The 15,574-nt window shown below is 43.6% G+C and overlaps 1 protein-coding gene across 4 annotated transcripts in view; it reads right to left on the bottom strand.

The window, feature by feature from the left end:
- LOC142761650 (uncharacterized) overlaps positions 1 to 15,574 on the bottom strand; it is a 272,706-nt gene that overhangs the window by 55,527 nt on the left and 201,605 nt on the right. For 3 of the 4 annotated variants that reach the window (XM_075884019.1, XM_075884017.1, XM_075884018.1), the window contains one exon: positions 1,151 to 1,274. In XM_075884019.1, coding sequence (XP_075740134.1) covers positions 1,151 to 1,233 — 83 coding nt within the window. In that variant the 5' untranslated portion in view covers positions 1,234 to 1,274. Of the gene's footprint in view, positions 1 to 1,150; positions 1,275 to 5,833; positions 6,026 to 15,574 lie in introns of all 4 variants that reach the window. The other variant, XM_075884015.1, reaches the window with a different exon arrangement.

The following is a 15,574-nucleotide window of genomic DNA, read 5'->3' as shown; positions in this document are numbered from 1 at the left end:
TCTTCATGGCCGTGAAGTGACGACGATGCTTGACGCCATGTTACTGCACGACTGCAATGACATCGATTTGGACGCTGTATTTTTTACCCAACGAGCAGAAGAAACGAGGCAGCCTGCGCGCGTCCGAATCATCCAGCAGCAAAATTACGACGCCCAACGTTATAATCTGTGACACCGACATGTCGTCTATCGGGCCGGCGACAAAGTCTGGGTATGGAGTCTTATTCGCTGCCGGGGACTGTCTGAAAAATTGCTGAAGAAGTATTTTGGCCCATACACAGTTTTACAGCGCCTGAGCGACGTTAATTACGTGGTCTTTCCTGACAGCCCCTCGACAACTCGCCAGCAAAAACCAGAAATCGTGCACAATGTGCAAATGAAGCCCTACTTTTTGGACTAATTTACACCGTATATCTACTTCACCGTCTTTTGTAGAAGAGCATCGGGACGCTGCTCTCTGGCGGGGGGCAAATGCCGCATTGAATATGCAGCACCAAGAGAACAACGAAGAACACGCGCAGAGAGAGAAGAAGACGAGGTTCTCTTCCGATCAGTTTTGGCAGTGTTCTGGTACAATTAAAGTGAGTTTCCTGTATTCGACTGCTGCTGTTTCTGCATTGTGACAATAGGTATTTCTCAAAGTTATTTATGTAACAAAGAATACGAACCACTAAAATTAACACTTCTTTCCTTCAGCATGATTAGTGGGGCTCAATATAAAAAATAAAACGGCTGCCATGTTTCGTGTGGTCAGCGTTCCTACATTTGCCCTTGAAATGTTCGCCTGCTTTGACGCACGAGTAACGATGTAACTTGTGGGCTTGGTATGAACTTTGATAAAATTGTGCCTGATGAGGTGGCGAAAAAAATATTCTCGAAGCGCAATTGGCTAAAAAAACAAGCATCTGCACACAGCTGTACGTAGAGAAAGTGGAACAAGAACAAAACAAACGGTATCTAAATATGAAACAACTCAATTCTCAATACAGCCGTAGTTTTACAGGCCACGAAACTAAGGCAGTTTCGTGAACACGATCCATGTAATTAACCTCGGGCCTTTTATCACACAGTTTGCCACAGCAAACATAGGCGGTTGATTGCGGCCAGCTCGTCCCTGCGATGAAGTGGAAAACTCTGCAAGATCACTCACGTGTATGCGCTGGGGCTCACAGTATCGGTGGCGGTTTCGCCAGAGGAGAACACCGGGAACCTGACCACAGATCCGGCGGTCATGGTCACCGTGTTGACGCCTACCTCTCCCTCTCAGGTCAATACTGCGCGTGTAAAATAAAAACGGCAAAAATGAGTAACACATGACCGCTGTGGATATATGGACAGTGCTACAGAACATGCAAAGTGGTCATCGATCACGCAGGTTACGCGACGCTCAGACATGCATGGCCGAGATTATTTCCTGGAGGACGGTGCTCGACTACTACACGATTACACTGAGTACGAAAAACTGGGTTCGCCCACATCGCTCGCGTTATTCGCAGTAACTCACAGCTTGCTGTCGAAGTACCACAGGCACCAGAAGAAGAGTGTCCAATGCTTATCTCTTAGCCTCTTCTCCTGAATGTAAACTACGAATAGAAGGCATGCTTTGTTGCTTAGTGCCATCGGTTGAAGTAGTATCCAGCGTTACCATGTGCTGAAAAGCGAGAAGTCTTTCAGTTTTCATTTCTGGTTGTTTGGTCACGCTTTAGTATAGTGAACACAAACAGTGAAGTATCGCCGATAGCGCCCTAAAGGCTGCTTCCGCAAGGAAAACCTCATTGAGAACCTTACAGTTTCCTGGGTAGGAAAAGGCCGAAGCGGTGACATTTCAGGAATCTCTAGTGCGTTACGAACAGGCAAGCGGCTGCTGAGTTTGATATTAGTTAGCCTTGATTTAGTCTTGATACGAATCCAACAACATTCTCATGATTGTAAATGTGAAGAGAAGTTTGCAAGGGAACTGCATAACTTGCTATCGCAGTCTCTGAACTGGGTAGAATTTTCTCAGGGCCATAAGCACAAATCTTTCGCAAGAAGGGCACCCTTTTGAAATGGTAATCTTTCGTTCTCGATGCCATTGCGAAAAAAAAAAAAAAACAGAGGAGAGGAGGGGGGGGGGGGGCCGGGTCTGGTGTGCTACCTTCTGTCTACGCCACTGCGTATGCTAACGTCGAGCAAGCCTCGCAACGTGGGAATCGCGTTTCAGGCGTGGTATTGGCGTGTTAAGGGTGTTTACCGAAAACATCATTACTCTTTAAATTACGAAACCCAGTTTAATTCCTTTTCAAGCTGACTCTGCCAATGCCAAGTTTTGTTGTTTGCACATCACTGCGGTAAATTTCATTCCATAACAAAATTACTACTGCCAAAGCCGCCATGATATTCGCCGACGTGAAAAAATGTTTGGCTTGTGGAAAGATTGGTGTTGTAAATGTTGCAGAAGATTGAAATAAATGTTTAGAGCCATTTCGAAAAGGCATATTTTCAAAATTTTGGTTTGGTCAATAATTTAGTTGAATTGTAAGAACGTTTCGGTAATTACATTCGCGAGCATTCCCAACGCCTCCACCATGTTTGACACCGAGAACCTGTTTGGAGAAACTGTCGATCGTTGAAATCGCTAATTAGAAAGATGCCCTAATTGGCATAGACTCTATGTAAACGTATCCTCTCTCACAATGCGTGGTGGGCCCTTCGCTGGTTCGCGAAAGAGAGAAATATGGTGTAGTGGGCAATTCGCAACGGTAGTTGGCAGTTGGCATGTTGCATTGTTGGAAACAGCTAATGTTACAGCACAGACGGTTCTTTCCTAGTAGGACCGTCTAGGCGATTATTTTGAAGCAGCGCGACGCTACCGAGAGAGAATGCTGTAGCAACGGGGCACGATTACGCTGTCGCTTTCTGCTATTGAAGTAGCAAGTTGAGCGTCCTCCAGCGTTCGTATGATGAAAGAAGGAAGGACAGGTGCTGACTTGCCCAAGCCTTGCCCTAGCCTTAACCCAGGCAGTGTTCTTAAGACTTTTCCAAGCTTCAATCTGTCCAAGTTTTAAGTTTAGACAGAAAACATTTAGCATGTTCCAATGGACCACCAGGTTCTTCGCGAGCGCTCATATTTCTTCATTTATATCGATTTCAGAATGAATAGCGGTACTCTTTGGTGTCGGAGCTGATCTGGGTAGAGTAGTCCTTAGCGTTATCTCTATGTCCAGTCAAGGCTCATGCAACAACATCCTCGTTAATTTGTTTATTATGAACGCAGAAGCTCATGAACAAGTACAACAGGCAACAACAGATTGTTTTGCAGGTACAAAATTATTTTCAAAAGCCTGCTTCGGCGATTTAGCTACCGTCCAAAAAAAAAAAGAGCGATGACGTAGTGCCATTTACCACACGTCAACAACATCAAGTACCATACCTAACTTTCGCGATGACGCTAAACGCAGTGTCATCGCAACATCATTACGCAGAAAAAAAGTACTAAAGGGGAGGTGCTACTCGACAAATGCAAGTGTTTGCCAAAGAATTGTTTTTTTTGCTTTTTTCACGACAAAAAAATTGTCACCTAAGGCCAGTTGGCAATTTAGCATCGATTTAGCTTTTAGAATACCATTCGTTTTTAGATTTAGAATACAATTTGTTTTTACAAGCCTCGTTTTACATTCAGGACTAAAAATCAAGGCTGTACGTAATGTAAAATCGATTAAAATTATTTTAAAAAGCAGAAGGTGGCTCTTCAAAAAATGGCCATGTGTTTCTATGCTTAGTTGCAAAGGACGCCCGAAAACGATAGTCTTCTGTCTGGAGGCGCTGCTTGAAAAAACAAAAGCTCCTCTTTTTTTTTAGTATGCAGAGCCACTGGTAGGTGAAACACTGCCTCGTCTTGGTTGAGCCCCTGAATTTTTTCGTTTTTTTGTAGGAAGCGTAGGAAACACCCTGTTTGTTGTTAATGGCGTCACATTGTCAGCGCAACGTATTAAACAATTCGGTCTTTTGAATTACGCACCTATGCATTTTCTAAATGAAAAGTCACACTTTCTATCATATAGGTATTCACGTCGTGCTTTAAATATGCGTGATAATTGCTTTTAGATTGAAAATGTTCGGAAGTATGATCACAGCCACCAGATCAAGATGTGTGGGCTTTGAGCACAGGGTTAAGCTTTCGCCGGCTGGATGAATCGTTGCACAGACACCAATAGACAGACCGAAATTTTTGCGTTCAAATGTCCGAAGAAAGAATATCGTCTTTGAAAGTAAAGAAAAAAAAGGCTGACAGTCTAGTGTACCGTAAGAATCGTCACCTGGGTGCGCGCTATTGCATTTACCGTGAGAAGAAATATCAGATACTCAAAATAACAATGACTCAAGCCCTGGAGCACGGTGGAAGAAATTAGTTTGAAAAGCATATATTCGCCACATAGATGATCTTTCATTTCTACACCTAAAGCATGTCACGGTTGTTTTTTTCTTCGACATGACATTTATAGAAACCTCATAAGATAGGTCGTCCTGTTTTTTGCACTCCTGATTGGGATGGAGTTTTTCGCACAATCTTCAAGATATGGAGAGTTCAGTTGTTTTCTGCAAAAGATGATATCACTTATGTACTCTTTATAAACCTTAAGTTAGCAATTGTTATGTGCTCAACATTTTATGACTTCCAAAAGAGCAAGTTTTCTTGTTCACTGAAATGCATCATGTACGCTTGCTTAATATTTATTTACCTTCTAGAGTTTATGTGGAGTAATTTGAACGAGTGGTGGTTACAACTTTAAACGTTTAACGACAAAGAAAGTGTGTTAAAAAATCTCTTTTAGACATTGTCGTGGTACAAAACTGGAACTGTGCAACTTACTATAACACTGATTACATATCTAAAATGGTTGTTAAAACTCATGTAAACGGTAAACGTTTCCTTGCCCTGAATTGCAAAATAAATCCACATTTTTATTATAGAAGCTCCCTTATTTCGTAAAGGTACCTATCTTGAATTGGCAACAGAGCATCCTACTCTAGCCCGTAATATTTTATGGGAAAGCAAAGACTATGATCGTAGTATAGATATACCCCGCAGAAGGCAAAATGGGTGCTCAAACGAATGCAAATTAAATATATTTTTTCACAATTCAATACCATTTGGCACCAACTCATTTAGGAACTCACACATATTGATGAAAAAAATTGACTAAAGGCTCACCTAGAAGTAGGAGCAATAAGTGTAGGTTTCTCTTGAGCTCGTTTATTTCATGCTGGATTTGTTTTGCCGTGACAACCTAAAAAACACCTCAATTACCAGACAGCGGGGCACGTTTATGTGAAACAAATACCAGCAGCACAGGCACAAGCTGCTTTCAATGTTTCGCCACCGTTAGCTACGAAAAACCATGGCGCGGGAACTGCGCATGCTGTATGAAGCTCCACCATTTTTTTTACCCTAGGATTTCATAACAAGTAAAGAACAATTCAAGCACCTAGCGACCTTAGCCTGGTAGCGATTTGGGTGGAGCTACAGGCGCAGCAAGTGTTTCTTTGGAGTTCTCTCATCTAAAGAAGATCAAGACCACTAAGCCTCCCAATCACAGGTGGCGTTGGAGTGGTACTATCTCAAGGATCGAGTTTCGTTTGTCTCACAATGCAAATCAATTAAACAGTGCAAGTTCCACGTAGCGCATGCAGGAACACATGGTAGCAGCACTGAGTAACAATCAGAGGCTTTATTGCATCGATGAGATTGCGTGGAATCAACAAAACTTTGAGGCAGCGCTGCTCTTGTGCATTCCTTCGCTGTGAAAGTACGTCGACGCGTAGCTAGTCGCTCAAAGATTTGCCAGCTCACCTGTGCGAACGACGGGCGAAGCAGTGTTTAGGCAGCGTCACGGGCGTTTCGTCGAGCAGCAGAGCAAAGGAGGCAGCCTGGAAGCACATCAGGGCTTAGCTGAGGTCGAAATGGCGAACCCTGCAATCCGTGGTCCGTGCAGCGCGTGGGCAGTCCTTTCTTCTTCTACGACCTTGGTAATCAGGATGAAGGCTATGCATATGGGGAATGATATTTTATTCGAGGATGTCACCCACTATAGGGGATAGGACAAGAAACAGTTAGCAGGAGTTTCATAATGAGGACGACGTTAGGCGAATATGGAGCGTAACATAAAGAAAATGAATATAATAATGAAACCAGTGCTAAGGCTATGAGAGTCAGTGTGTGCCATAAATATTAACCCGATTGGTGTTAATGATCTGGAGAAAAATTGTTGTAAGAAAAATGTTTTCGGCAAAAGGAACTCCGACAAGAAAAAACTGAGCTCTGCCGGGAACTTTTTTTTCAAATATATATTCAAATAGAGCGGAGCAGCAAATACTGTTGCTTTAGACGAATGCAGTGTCGCCAAGCGATGAAACGTCTCGAGCTAATGACATTGATAATACCGTCGGCACTGTAGCGTCGATGCATGTTGTTCTCTGATTTGAATATCGCCTGCAGAACACAAAGAAACGTGCTTGAATTTCATGGAGAAATTTCAACAGCGATGGATCTTGCGCCCCTGTCAACCACCAATTTACGTCGCTTCGTGGCAGCGCTGTCCAGCCGCAGGGCACCTTATCGACGCTCACCTGTCCCCCTCAACCGATGCGAGAGATACACTGTCATCATGGAGGGCTATCTCATCAATAATAGTTCGTACTAAAGTTCGCAATATTAGTTAATTATAGCTCGCATGAGTAGTATACTGAAGAAAATGCAGAACAACTTCATTTAGTACTCGGCTGATCTCCTACATTGGGTTTGAGCCATCAGAGAACGATAACAAGAAGAGGGCGTTTTCGAAGTGAATGATAGATGCGTTTTTTTTATTGAAATCGAAAATGAATGAAGGAGATTTTGTCACCGTTACTTGGCGACGGCTACCCCTTTCCACTTGATTTGTACAAATAAAAATATGAAAAAAACAATAGCATATATACATACAGTCCCACATGGATTGTATATATATATATATATATATATATATATATATATATAGAGAGAGAGAGAGAGAGAGAGAGAGGAGAGGAGAGGAGAGAGAGAGAGCAAGAGTTCTCCTATATGGGCAGAACAAACACGAAGACCACACGCTCAAGTTTAACTTTTGTGCACTCAGTATTCGTCACAAATCTTCGTTTCTTTGAAGAACTGTTGCAGCAGCTTCATTGCTTTGCCGTTTGTTTTGGATGGCCATGGACCTAGTATTTTATTTAACCCGAATGGTCGTTCAGGATCTAACCTATGCAGTTCTTGTTCTAGTCGCCTTTGGTGTGTGTCGTGTTTCGGACAGTCGAGCAAAAGGTGACAGATAGCCTCGTCATCGTGGCCGCATGAACATGCTGACGATGTTTCACGATGAATACGAAGTAGGAAGTGCTTTGTGTAAGCAGTTCCGAGTCGTAGGCGATGAATGAGTGTGTCGATATGTTTTAGGAGGCCACGGTCGAATTGGTATTCAAGATTAGAATCAACAAAATACAGGATCGATTCCTTTGTTTTGTCTGTGAACCAGGTAGACAGGCTTAATTCACGTTTTGTTGTTCTTAAAATTCTATTTACATCATATTGAGATACCGGAATGAGGCAGGTTTGCGTAGAAGTATGAGTGGTTTTCGCCAACTCATCCACAATTTCATTTTCCCTAATTCTGCAGTGACTAGGAAGCAACTGAAATGCCACTCGATGATTCAACTTTGTAGCGTCTGAGAGCTCTTTTAGTATAGCATATAGTGTGCGCAAATTGATGTGTTTTTAAGCGGCACTTTCCACACATGCCAGTGCTGCCATAGAGTCTGTAATTACCACCCATTTACTTGGTGTCGTTGATAGTTTATAAAGCTTATGGCTAGCAAAATCGCTACGAGCTCCGACGTTGTGGAAGAAGAGAGGTGGCCCAACCGACATGCATATTCTTCGTGCTATTCCGGAATTATGAATGCTGATGTCGCTGTCGCTTTGGTGACGGAGCCGTCAGTGTACACACGTGAGTGTATCCTTGGTACCTGTCGAACAGATGATGTGATGCCAACTGCTGAGCGGCAACGATCGGCACTTCATGTTTGCTGTGAAGTCCTTCTATTGACGTCTCAATAGTTGATAGCTCAAGCAGCCATGGAGAGTAGTTTTGGTCCAGTGGCCAATCTGTCGACACAGAAAGCCGGGAAGTGTAGTGTTGGTACACATGCTGTATTTGCGCTCCAGCATAGTTCACGATGTTGGATATGAGCGGATGGGAAGGGTGATGCGTGACTAGACGAAAGAAGTGCCGACATGTCTCCATATTTCTAATTACTGTAAAGTTGGGTTCTCTTGCCTCTGCCAGCGTCAAAGAACTTGATGTGGCCTGTGGAACCCCGTGACATAAGCGTAAGCTTCGTGCTTGTAACAGCTGAAGTCGGCGTAGCGACGTCTGAGAGATGTTGTGGAGAACTGGCGCAGAGTAGGCAATTTTCTGTCGGATTAGTGCACAATGGACATGGAGGAGAGACGCTGAAGTACCGCCCCATTTTGTTCCCGCGATGCCATGTATAACATTTATGAGGCTGTTCACTTGATTTTCCAGATCAGCAATATGCTGACTCCATCTGAGTTGGCTATTTAAGGTAACGCCAAGAAATCGATGCTTCCTTGCGATTTCGATTCTCTGGCGATCCACAAAAAGCTTCAAGTTTTTCAGTATTTTTCTCGTGAATGGCGATCCAAGTTGGCGATCCATTGAAGGATACGACCGTGAACCCCTAGCGAGGTAAGCCCGTGAAGCACAGAAAGGTGGCTCACAGAGTCGAGCGCCTTCTTAATATCTATGAACGCCGCAATAGCTATGTTTCCGCAGCTCATCTCATGTTCTACAAATGTAACGAGGTCGAAGACGCAGTCCATGGTACATCGCCGTCGTCTGAAGCCAGCCATCTGTTCTGGAAATGAGTTGTTAGCTTCAATCCACCACTGTAATCTTCTGTCAATCATTTTTTCTATTACTTTAGATACAGAGCTAGTGAGGCTGACTGGTCGGAATGAGTCAAGCGAAAGCGGTGATTTACCGGGCTTCAGTAGTGGGACGATTCTCGCGACCTTCCAACATAATGGAACGTACGCCTTCGTTCACATGTCGTTATATATCTGTAGAAGAACTGGAATGCCGTTGGGTCCTAGATACTGGAATGCAGTTGGGTCCTAGATTTTTCAGAACACTGTACGATACGTTGTCGGGACCGGTGGCCGTTCTTACACGGGTTAGTTATAGAGCAGTGCGCCATTCTAATAGAGAATACGTGTTATCCAGTTGAGCATGTGATATAGTGTTTGCATCTTGGATTTGCTGCTCTACAGAACTAGGCAGTGCAGCAGTGTTGTGAACCGATTGCCCAGTAACAGTCAGCATTGTGCAAAACTTAGTAGAAACATCACGTTCGGATAATCCAAGTGATATGGCCAATGCTCTGAATTGGTTTCGCTGAGATACTGGATGACTTAGAGCACTGATTGTTTGCCAGATTTTCGGAAGTGGAGTAAATGGGGTTGATGAAATGCAGAAATCATGCCACTTGTTCCGACCTAACTTTTGCATAAGTCGGTTAGATTGGATGTGTGTGGTCTGACTCTTCTTATAATCTTCAAGCCTCCCAGTGCGGCGTCAGCGACGTTCTGCTTGCCTTCTAATAGCTCGTAGGCACTCATAGTCTGCATCTACACTGGAGTGGCCTGCTGGGACAGCTGTAAACCTTGTCGCACGGTAGTAACTGCTTTTAATGCAGGAAATAAATGTATCCAATTCATTGACTCCCATCAAGTCACGTCCAGTATGTTGGCGAAATTGTTTCCAGTCAGTTAGCTTTGAAATCAATGTGGTCGTTTGCACTTGCATTCTTGGGTGTTGCATAAGAACTGGGTAATGATCACCACTTTGTGTTTCAAGGTCTGTAGACCAGTTCATGTCTCGTGCAATGTCAGGAGGGGCTATAGCCAAATATAGACAGCTGGCATAATTATTACTTCTTAAAAACGTTACTGATTCAAGATTCAGTACAACAAGACCACATCAACCAATTGCTTTTTCGATTGTTCTTCCACGTGAATCGGGATGAGTACTGCCCCAGGTGGTATTGTGCGCATTGAAATCTCCACAGATGAGGGTAGGTCCCTGGGCTTTACCCAATGAATGAACCAGAGATGATTTGGAGATGCGTGTTGATGGTTGCAAATAAACACAAATTACGGTGATGGTATGTTTCTGGAACTGAATTTTCAACCCTACAAATTCTGGCACGTCCGACTCCGACGAGTATAAAACAAAAGAGGCTATGTCGTGCTGCACGCATAACAGTGCCCTGCTCAAGCCTGGATTTCTTCTTGATGCATATGTGACATAGTTTGAAATCCTAGAGTCAGCGCCAACGTTGGTTTCTTTAGACACAGAACGGGAAGCTATACTGAGCAACCAGCTTCCTAAAGTCTGCGCTTTTGAACCTAAGGCCGTTCACATTCCACTAAAACACAGCTGTGTTGCGGAAACAGTTGTTCATTTGTATAGCCATTTTGCTATACAACTATTTTTTATTGTACTGCTAGAGGCTTTAATGAAAGGACTGCGCTCACGTCTGGTAAGTCATTGGCCTGTGCAAATACACGCAGGATTGCCTTAAAAGCAAGGAAGAGCATCGACATAACCATATCCACATCACTTGTTTTCGGTGCACGTTGCTGTTGGGCCTTTGGCTTTGGCGAGGTGAAAGGTGAAGATGCTTGGTTATCCTGAGTTGCTGACGGCTTCGGTGTCCTGCTGTCGCTTGTCTGCCTTTGAACGCTTGGTGATCGTCCTCTACGGTCTGTTTTGGCTGTACTTTTGTTTTTCTGAGCTGAAGCACGCTTAGCTACCATCGCATACGACAGTGGTGATGTACTCTTTTGCGATTTTGAAGTCACAGGGAGTGGATGCACAGTTGCAGGGTTCGGACAAGGCGATCCCTTTTTTTGGAGCTCTTCCAAGCAAAATTTCTTGTCGCTTCAGTCGAGTAGCTGCCAGGTGTTTCAGACAACCAGCATACGACGATACGTGGCCTCCATTGCAATTGGCACATTTCGGATGATTCCTCGATGTGCATTCTTTGTAATCATGTGCTCCTGCACAGATTTTGCGGCGAAGTTGTCCATGGCACGATTTGGCAACATGTCCATATTGTTGACAGTTGTAACATCGTGTAGTGGGCTGTAGGTACTCTTCTACCGGAGGACTTGTGAAGCCTAGGAGAATACGAGGCGGCAGTGGCTTGTCGGGGGAGAACTCAAAAATTACACTGCTGAGAAAATGTGGCTCTGCTGAACCATCTTCATGACGGAGCCATTTAGGCTGTCTCTTGACTGAGATTACACCACCGTCTCTTAAATATTCCGGCATTTGATCTTCACTGTATTGCACTGGTACTTGTCTAATCTTTCCTAGGTTCCTCACATACGACTGCGGTATGTATGGTGCCACTTCAAGACCAGCAACATGAGTTAACTCAAGAAGTCTGGAGGATGCAGTAACTGTAGAGACACATACGAAGAAGTTACCATCTTTGTTGACATGGAACGACTCCACTTTATCTTTAGCAGCAGATACTGCTTCACTGGCCAGTTTGTTCAGATTGACTTTCCAGAACGAAGCGCTAGGGTCTGTCAGCTTGAAAATTACGGGTATCCCCGCTGGTCGGGCTTTCTTGTACGTGACTGTTGTGGAACGCCTGTCTTTTGCTTCTACATCACAGTTCATTTCCGTGGAGTCGATGATTGTTGCATCGCTCTAATCCTCTTGATTATCAGTTCGCACCTTCTTCGTAGTAACACACTCGTCGTCGGCATTAGTTGTTGTCGAGGGGCCGTCACAGTCCTCCTCGGGTCCGTGAAACACGGGATTATATAGCTGTTCGAACGCATTCATCCCTTCGTCTTCATCTGATTGGCGCCGAGAAGAATGGCCGCCACCAGTAGCCGAAGCTTTCAGACGTCGTGGCAGCCTAACATGAGGCTTCAGCGCCTTGGAGACGTGGCGCCCTGTGCACAGCGAAGGTGGTGGCCAAATCTTGGCAGTAAGATACAGAAGACGAGTAGGAAAACTTACAAAATCGGCGAAAAAATAGCAGCGCTAGGAAACTCACGCCCAGTGATTCATCACTTCATCTTTCTTCCCCCATAGATGCGTTGTTTTCTCAGGAGCACCATCATTATCACATGCGCTCTTTGGTGCGTCAGTTCTGGTTTCACCTGCTGAATGAGCAAGAAATTTTTTTCCACTATACTTATAGTATAAGCTAGGTATATAACGAACTCCAGTACGGAACTCGTCCGGGTTCCGAAGCTCATGCGCTTCACGTTCTTCTCGCTCTCGCGCGCACTCCGTCGTTTCCAGTTCTCCTTCTGCTGTGGGCAACACCCTCACCACAGATGACCACAGTTTTGTGTGTCACAGCCACAGGACACTGCCAAAGCATATAATTCAGAGCAATAACTGCCATACACTTCTCAGAAATGACATATCTTATCTTTCTGGATAAATTCAGCCACAGTCGAGCCAGACTATACCAAATTCACATTTATCGGTTCATCACTTATTTTAAACTTGTCTTTTCGAACACGTCAGTGGTACGACTTCAACGCTATGAAAAAATTATGGCTAAGTTAGGCAAGAATAACCAGTACTTTTGATATAATAGATTGGATTTTATTATTTTCGATATTCACTCCTTAGAAGCCCCTTCACTAAGTCGTTGTCACAGGGATATCAGTTACGCTGTATAAATATTCTTGATCGAACCAGGGTGGTTCCGACCGGCAATATCTGAATCAGTAAAATAATCTGTTCTAACCAACTTATGTATGGTGCATTAGATATAAAATAATATGTAATCGCTGCTATCAAAGGTTTTGTTTCTTCACCCACAGTGGGTGTGAACCATATGTATAGGGCATCATCATCATCATATGGGATTTTGGGCAGCGAGACGCACCACAAGAAAGCTTTTTTTCACTTCCCAGGTGTATTACCAAAGGGAGTGGTGTGATTAGGAGGACCCCACGCAGAGCGAGTAGAAACAAGAAACGACCGCTTGCCATTGCATGCTTTCTCCCATGATTCCTTGCCGTCTTGGCTATCGTATGGGATGGGTGCACGCTTCTCAGCTTTCTTGGTAAACATAACGACAGCCGTAAAAAAGAATGATTTGGTTTTTTTCCGCAAAGCAGGCGGTCATCAACACGACCAACTGCAGAGAAAAGACGTCGGACGTTGTTGCCTTGTGCAGCATCCAAAGAGGCACGGTGAGTATGAAAATGCTGAGTTGTAATTAGGAACGATACCTATAATTCATCGCCAACAACCCTTCTCCACTCCCCCGCTGCGAAGCGGGAAAAACAAATAAGAATAAAAATCGTGGTGTGTTAGTATATGCAGGCTTTATTGTATTATGGTGAAGCTGTTTTGCGATGCCAACTTTGACTCCGCAGTTCGCTTTGAAAGTGTGCACCAAATTCCTTTAACGTTCTATACTGCATTTACTAATATATCGAACGAAATGAAGGTTTCCAGCAAACAAGATATTTGAGCATCAGATTTTAATAAAATTTAAAACAGGATAATTCCTCTGTAAAAATTAGGCGAAGCTATCACTAAGCCATGGAAGCATTGAAGCGGTGAGACTTGACGATTTTGAAAACTGATCCAGATGCTTTTAGGTTGTTTCTAGGCCTTAGGTAGCTTATTCCCATTAAAATGAGGCGTTCTAAAACGGCACTCTTTTATAAATCAGGACAGTGGTCACGACAAGTCAAGTGGTAATGGCGGAACCAGTTTGAGTCTTGTCTTGTCTTGTCTTTTAGAAGATCTTGGCTCATACCCACATGGGAGATTGGCCACACTGTACCTCATAATTGATCATTTTTTACAACGTTTGCTAAATATAAAGAGAAATAAGATAGGAACAATAATAATGTTCCTTTGAAGAAACGTGAAAAAATTGCAGAAGAATGCGATAAACCAGAACATATAAAACAAACTAACAAGAATGAGGAAGGGGAAGAAAGAACTGGATATATCTGGCAGTACCACTAGCAGCGTATCATTCCGGTTGCCTGGATGAATTTATGTAGCGCTGACAGAATAGCACTGTGGCCCACACCCAACTGACTGGCTCTAAACGATAATAGGGTGGATGTATTGACTGGTAATCCGAGCATACCAATCGGTCTTTCAAGAATTATTCGGTGCAGTGAGGCGAAGCGGTGGCATGTGAAAAGAAAGTGATCTATTGTTTCTGGTTCATTGCAAACTACACATAGGTTAGTTAATGAAAATCCTGATTTTTTTAGATAAAAATTTAACAGAGGAACTCTACAGCGAAAGCTTGTGAGGGTCACGTCACATTGACGGGAAAGGCATTTTGCGGTGTTCCATGTGAATTGCAAGTGCCGAAATTCTTCAGATTGTAGAAGCGAAGTTTCGTTGATTTTTAAGATTGACAGGCGTTTGAATCGTTCGGCAGTAATGAAAGGAAACTGTGGAGCTACTAGCACAGCCGCGAAATTTAAAGATGCCGAAGCGAGCGAATCAGCAATTTCAATTAGTTCAATTCCAGCATCGCCGGGGACCCAAATAAACCGAACTTCTGATAGGCTATGCGGTACGAGAGACCAAAATATCCTGACAAGGGGAGACTTTTTTGCGGACGTGAGATGTGTACATACAGACAAAGCATCCAAAATAATAATAGCTTTTGATTGCTGATAATTTAGTTTTCGAAGAGCCAATGTAATAGCCAGGAATTCTTCGAGATGAATTGGTGTGAAGTCAGGCAATCGGAGCGCAAAAGACCAATTAAGCTGATGAGAAAAAATACCTACTCCAGCCTTCTGAAGATTTGGCGTTGCGTCCGTTGAAATTACTACGTATTTACGAAAATCACTGAGATGGTCTTGAAGGAGGTCCTCCGGAACATGCTTTGGAAGTAACTTGGCATTTTCCGGAAAAATATTATCAAAAATTAAGTCAACTGGCACCGAGCATTGGGTTTGGGGGGTTAAATGCCGGAGGGAAACGTGAAGATTTGATAACAGAGACTCGACGAAAATGACTTGGGGTCTTGGATAACGAAACCACGGGCGCTGAAAGAAAGAAACTGTATGTTTGATGAAAACTTTCTGTGACCAGAAGAGGGGCGCATCGTAAAGTTTTAAAAATGTTTGCACAGTAAGCTGTCGAAATCTAGAATCAAGTGGAATGATTCTAGCTTCCAAATAAAGCACGCTATTCACGACACACCTAGGTAGCCCGAGACATAGCCGCAGAGCTTGCCTTTCTAGCAATATAAGAGGCCTTAATTTGTACTCAGCACTTCCAGAAAACAGAACGCAGCCAAACTCCAGAATTGGGCGTACGTAAAGTTTGTATATCATAATTAACGTATCCCTGCGCATCCATGACTTCTTATCGCAAAACCGGCGGAGCAATCCTACGGCGCTTTCTGCTTTACGGGTGTTTGATTCTATTTGTTGCTGCCAATTTAAATTGTCCACGTAAACAAT

Source organism: Rhipicephalus microplus, unplaced genomic scaffold (genome assembly GCF_043290135.1).
Source record: "Rhipicephalus microplus isolate Deutch F79 unplaced genomic scaffold, USDA_Rmic scaffold_23, whole genome shotgun sequence".
Lineage (NCBI taxonomy): Eukaryota > Metazoa > Arthropoda > Arachnida > Ixodida > Ixodidae > Rhipicephalus > Rhipicephalus microplus.
The sequence above is the reverse complement of the archived record's forward strand: the minus strand, read 5'-3'. Positions and strand labels throughout refer to the sequence as shown.